The sequence below is a fragment of the Melanotaenia boesemani genome, chromosome 13 (assembly GCF_017639745.1).
Source record: "Melanotaenia boesemani isolate fMelBoe1 chromosome 13, fMelBoe1.pri, whole genome shotgun sequence".
NCBI lineage: Eukaryota > Metazoa > Chordata > Actinopteri > Atheriniformes > Melanotaeniidae > Melanotaenia > Melanotaenia boesemani.
In genome coordinates, this window is record NC_055694.1 from 32,849,469 (window position 1) to 32,855,568 (window position 6,100).

At 42.6% G+C, this 6,100-nt stretch overlaps 1 protein-coding gene across 1 annotated transcript; it reads left to right on the top strand.

Annotated features, from left to right (window-relative positions):
• Positions 1-1,299: 1,299 nt before the first annotated feature.
• Positions 1,300-4,949, top strand: LOC121651002. Its single transcript, XM_042002843.1, has 2 exons — positions 1,300-2,469; positions 4,935-4,949. Exons 1-2 carry the CDS (start codon positions 1,300-1,302, stop codon positions 4,947-4,949), a joined length of 1,185 nt encoding a protein of 394 aa, XP_041858777.1.
• The last annotated feature ends 1,151 nt before the right edge of the window (positions 4,950-6,100 follow it).

The window sequence follows — 6,100 nt, forward strand, 5'->3', positions numbered from 1 at the left end:
CAAAAGGACAAGGTTAACCGGAAGGATATGAATCAAGTAAAGAAATCTTCTGAAAGTTGCAAAACTTCCTCCACTTGTGGTCATACAGGGGCTGGTCACAACAAAGGCATTCTTCCCATCTTGCCTGTTAAAGTGAAGAGTTCAAAGGGAACTAAGATTATTGAAACATATGCCTTCTTGGATCCAGGGAGTACAGACACGTTCTGCTCTGAAAGACTCCTTCATAAGTTAAACGTTCAAGGTCGGAATGCTCAGATTCATCTTCGCACCATGGGTCACAACAAGACCGTGACAACCTCCATCGTTAATGGACTTGAGATTTCAGGATTATCTGGCAAACATTTCTTCCAACTTCCAAGAGTATTTACGCAAAGGGAAATGCCTGTTTCTACAGATAACATCATCAGTGAAAAGGAGCAAAAAAAATGGCCATATTTGAAAGAAATTAAACTTCCTCGCCTAGATGCTGATGTTGATCTCCTAGTTGGCACCAACGCATCCAAGCTAATGGAACCTTGGAAAATGGTTAACAGCCAGGGTGATGGGCCCTATGCAGTCAAGACCCTACTGGGATGGGTCATAAATGGTGCAGTGGAAGCTTGTAGTGGTTGTGAGAGTGACTGCCCATCAGTTCACACCAATAGGACTGCAGTTGACAGAATTGAGGCATTGTTAACCAGTCAATTCAACTATGACTTCAATGAAAGGTCTTCTATAGAAGAAGAAGAAATGTCAAGAGAAGATAAGAGATTTTTAGACATTATGGAACGCTCTGCTCATCTTGAGAATGGGCACTATAAGCTTCAACTGCCTTTCAGAAAAGAAAATATCTCAATGCCAAACAACATTTCCATTGCTCGGCAACGCATCTTTGGTCTCAGAAAGAAACTACAGAGGGATGCAAAGTTTTATAAGGAATAAGCCAACTTTATTTCAGAAACCATAAATAATGGCTATGCTGAAAAGGTGCCACAGGATCAGTTAGTGGTGGCAAATGGTAAGGTGTGGTATATACCGCACCATGGTGTATACCATGCTCAGAAACATAAGCTGCGAGTCGTATTCGATTGTGGAGCAGAATGCAAAGGGGTTTCACTCAACAGTCAACTTTTGCAAGGCCCAAACTTAACTAGCTCATTGGTAGGGGTTTTGTGGAGGTTTCGGCAAGAACATGTAGCATTAATGGCAGATATAAAGGCTATGTTCCATCAAGTAAAGGTAACTCAGGAACATGTGGATTTTCTGCGCTTTCTGTGGTGGTCTGACGGCAATTCGGAACAAGACTTGGAGGAATTTCGCATGACTGTTCATCTATTCGGAGCAGTTTCCTCTCCAAGCTGTGCTTGTTTCGCTCTGAGAAAGACTGCTGAGAGCAACCAGACCAACTTTTTGCCGGAAGTGATTGAAACTGTCAAAAGAAATTTCTATATGGATGACCTTTTGAAGAGCCTGCCTTCTGAGAATGATGCAGTCACTATGGCTAAAGATCTCATAACCATTTGCAGCAAAGGAGGATTCACTCTAACCCAATGGACAAGTAACAGTAGAGACGTGCTTCAAAGTATCCCAGGGGAACTAAGGTCTCAAACTTTGTGTGAGCTGGACTTGACTAAGGATAAGCTGCCTGTGGACAGGGCATTGGGTTTGCAGTGGTGTACCGAGACAGACAGCTTCAAGTTCAAACTCAAAATCAAAGAAAAACCTACCACCAAAAGGGGCATGTTGTCCATCATAAGCTCTGTCTACGACCCACTTGGATTCCTTGCACCTCTCATTCTCCCGGCTAAACTGCTTTTACAAGAACTATGCAGGATAAAATGTGCTTGGGATGATCCAATACCCCCAGCTTTCCAGGAAAAGTGGAACAGATGGTTGGCAGATCTAAAGACATTGTCAGAGATCCAAGTCAGTCGATGCATCAAGCCCAAAGGATTTGGAAATGTGGTTTGTGCCCAGTTGCATCATTTCTCTGACGCAAGTGAGAATGGGTATGGCACAGCCACGTATATTAGAATGGAAAACATCAGTAAAGGGGTGCACGTTTCTTTTCTCTTTGGTAAAGCAAGAGTGGCTCCTCTCAAGCCCATTACCATTCCACGCTTGGAGCTAACTGCTGCTGTTGTCGCCATCAGAGTGGACAAAATGCTTCAAAAAGAGCTCCAGCTGCCGTTGAAGGAATCCTACTTTTGGACTGACAGCACATCTGTCCTGAAATACATACAAAATGAGGACCGGAGATTTAAAACCTTTGTTGCAAATAGAATAACAACGATCAGGGATGGTTCAAAGGTTACACAGTGGAGATATATTCCTTCATGTTCAAACCCAGCTGATGTTGCTTCACGTGGAATAAAGGCAGATGGCCTTTGGAAACAAAGATGGCTGGAGAGTCCTGCATTTCTATGGGAACCCGAAGATAAATGGCCAAAATCATGCACAGAATTGAGTGTTACTGCTGATGACCTGGAGGTGAAACCAAATCCCTTGATCAATGCAACCGGCATCAACACAAATGCCACATCTCAGCTGCTATCCTACTTCTCAGACTGGCAAAGATTAAAGGTTGCAATTGCTTGGATAATCAAGTTGCAAAAGACTTTACTGAAAATGAGTCAGAAAAGAAAAGAGTTGCAGAAGCTTGCAAGTACAGGTGCTATTGGTGCACCTGTAGTAAATGTAACAAGGGAAATGCAAGCTTTCAGAGATTCACTGGGAAATCAGAAAGTGACTTTGGATGATCTCACAGAAGCTGAGACATCTATAGTGGCTTTCTGTCAGAAGGAAAGATTCCCTGATGAGATTGCTGCATTAACCTCCAGTAACCCAGTGTTGTCTAGGACCAGTTGCATATACAAACTGGATCCTGTGCTGGATGAAGGACTTCTGCGTGTAGGGGGTCGGCTGAGCAAAGCAGCTATTCCTGAAAACATTAAGCATCCTCTCATCCTATCAAAAGACCAACACATCTCTGGTCTTATCCTTCGTCACTTTCATTTACAGCTTGGGCATGGAGGCCGAAATCATGTATTATCTACTGTAAGAAGAAAGTTTTGGATCACGAATGGTATTTCAGCTGTGAAAAAGGTCATAGCAAAGTGTCTGTTCTGCAGGCTGCATGGAAGAAAGAAAAGTGAACAGAAAATGGCAGATCTGCCCAAAGAGAGAGTGACGCCTGATCTACCGCCATTCACCAACGTTGGTGTAGATTATTTTGGACCTGTTGACGTTAAAAGAGGGCGCAATATCGTAAAACGGTATGGCGTGATGTTTACTTGTTTTACAAGTAGGGCCTTACATCTGGAAATGGCTTACTCTTTGGATACGGATTCATGCATTAATGCATTAAGAAGATTCATCTCTCGAAGAGGCCAAGTTTCACAAATGAGATCAGATAATGGCACCAATTTTGTTGGAGCAGAACGGGAACTACGAGAAGCCTTGTCGACTTTAAACCATAACCAAATCGAAAAGGCAATGTCTCACAGAGGAATTAAGTGGATATTTAATCCCCCATCTGGATCACATCATGGTGGTGTTTGGGAGCGCCTCATTTGAATGATTAGAAAGGTTCTTAATTCTGTACTTCGTCAGCAAACGCTGGATGATGAAGGTTTTCATACTTTGTTATGCGAGGCTGAAGCAATGCTCAACGATCGACCTATTACAAAGCTGTCACAGGACCCCAATGACCTGGAAGCTCTAACCCCCAACCACCTACTTCTTCTGAAGGGAAAACCAGTTCTCCCACCAGGACTCTTTGACAAGGAGGATCTGTATTCCAGAAAAAGGTGGAAACAAGTTCAGTACATCTCCAATCTCTTTTGGAAACGATGGACCCGAGAGTACTTACCGTTGCTGCAAGAGCGACAAAAATGGACCAAAGAAAAAAGGAACTTTGTGCCTGGAGATGTTGTCATTGTTATGGACTCTAATACGCCAAGAGGTTCCTGGGTACTTGGAAGAGTTCTGGAAACATTTCCAGATAAGAGAGGTCTTGTACGTGTGGTTCGTCTCCAAACCAGAACAAACGTTATTGAAAGACCTGTAACAAAATTATGTCTCTTATGCGAAGCCACAGTTTGATATGAAATTCAGATGTGTATGTAAACAATATGGGGTAAAAGCTCCTACATAATAAGAAATGTAGGTTTTGTTTTGGTATTGTGGCTCCTTTTTTAATTTCGGCCTGTAATTGCTATGTCTTCTGCCACACGCAATTAGGGGCTGGTGTGTAGGAGCCATGTTTTCTTTTTGGTTCTTCCTCCGACCAGTAGGGGTCATGTTTGATTTTGTGTGCACCTGTGCAGGAGGATGGGGGGTCATTTAAGGCCGTGCATCATTCCCAACAGGTGTTGTGATAGAAGTGAGGGAAACAGTTTTCTACTGCACTCGAATGTTATATGCTGAAAAGTTACCTTGATTCTATTGGAATTTATATGACAAATGAAACATGAATATACGACTACCTTTTGAACTACCGAGTCATTCATTATTAAGCAAAGAGTATACGTAGGAAAAGCCGAAAACATCACAACCGGTAGCAAGTTGTAGAAGTAACGCTACACAATATTTCTTTGATGTTTTAGTAACCGTGCCGCATTGCTCTGCTGCCTTCACTATTGAGGAAAACTCCAACAGAAACACCTGCTAAACTCTTTTGCTTCAACCTCCAAACTAAGCTCAGGAGGCGAGGTAAAGGTGGTTATTCCTGGGTGAAGTAGCAGCTAGCTTCAGGGTTAGCTCCCTTCATTTACCCAGCAGTGGTGAAGCAGACACGGGACTGTGCAGGAACTAGTAGAGTTGTGTGGGGTTTATTGCTAAAGCTGGAAGCAAAACATTCACCACTAAACAGGAAATTTCTCGCTGCGACTTCCTCTACGCCGATGTTCCTCCCTCCTTTCCCTTTTGCTCTGACTGTATTTTTCTCTCTCCAGTTCTACCATTCTTAAAGAGTACTGTTCTTTTAACACGCTGTAAACACCACCATGTCGCTGCACAGTGTTACAACCCGGCTCACGGTTATAACAAATCAACGCTGAACAACCCAGAAAACCAATTATAATTATTTATTAAACCAAAATTAAGACAAAATAATATAACCATGAAGTGTGATTGTCTGCAATATCAGTAATGTCAGAGCATGCTTGGTTGTGTGTATAAATATAATGAATGCAGTGTTGTATGATGTAGAACTAAACCAAACACAACAACGAGGTGCAGCGGCCTGGGAGCGGAGCAAGGAAAGAAGAGCCTGAGGCCGATCGTAGGCGGGTCTTTTATACGCACCGCTGAATACCCCAGCTGCACCTGCACACAACCATAATTAACAAAACACAGCCACAAAGCAGAAGGGGTCGTAACAACAGTGATAATAGTCTTACAACACTTGATAACCCAAAGTAAACAACTCTAGATAAAAGTATCATTGGCTGTTTGTTTATTCTTCACATTTGTACATTAGATGATCACTTGCGTTGTAAAAATCTGTTCAATATTTAATAAAATCTAGACCTTGAAAAAAAAAGAAAAAAGATCTAATTTGTGCATCCCTTATCCTGGTAATTGCCCCTGCCTGGCCACCCATCAGTTATTTAGAACTGGTTCAGTTTTGTAACCTCAGACCCTCTAGTAATCTTCAGGAACAAAGCAGTGGTTCAAATTATGCATCTGGACAGACGGATTCACAAGGAAAAAACATATTTTATTAACAATAAAATAATGCATAGGTTAAAACTACATAGAACCAATGTGCAATGGCTGGGTTTCACCAGGGGTTACAGTCCTGACCAGGATAACTGATGGGTGGGGTTCAGTTGAATATATGAAAATTGACGCGGGACAAAAGAGCAGCGTTTCCTTCAGTGCTGGAGCGTCAATTGTTCACTGGCCTACAGGAACACACACACACAAATTAAAACTTTGGATTATTTAATTCTGTCTCCAGTCTTATCGAGTGCAGCCTCGAGCCCCCAGATGCTGAAAAGGGCTGAGCTACCAATTCACCTGCCGCTGGAGCAGTCAGACAACCCACCTGCAAAGGTGTAAAATGCTTCACACACCCATATGTGGCTTTTTCCGTGACCGTGATGGCCAACAGACC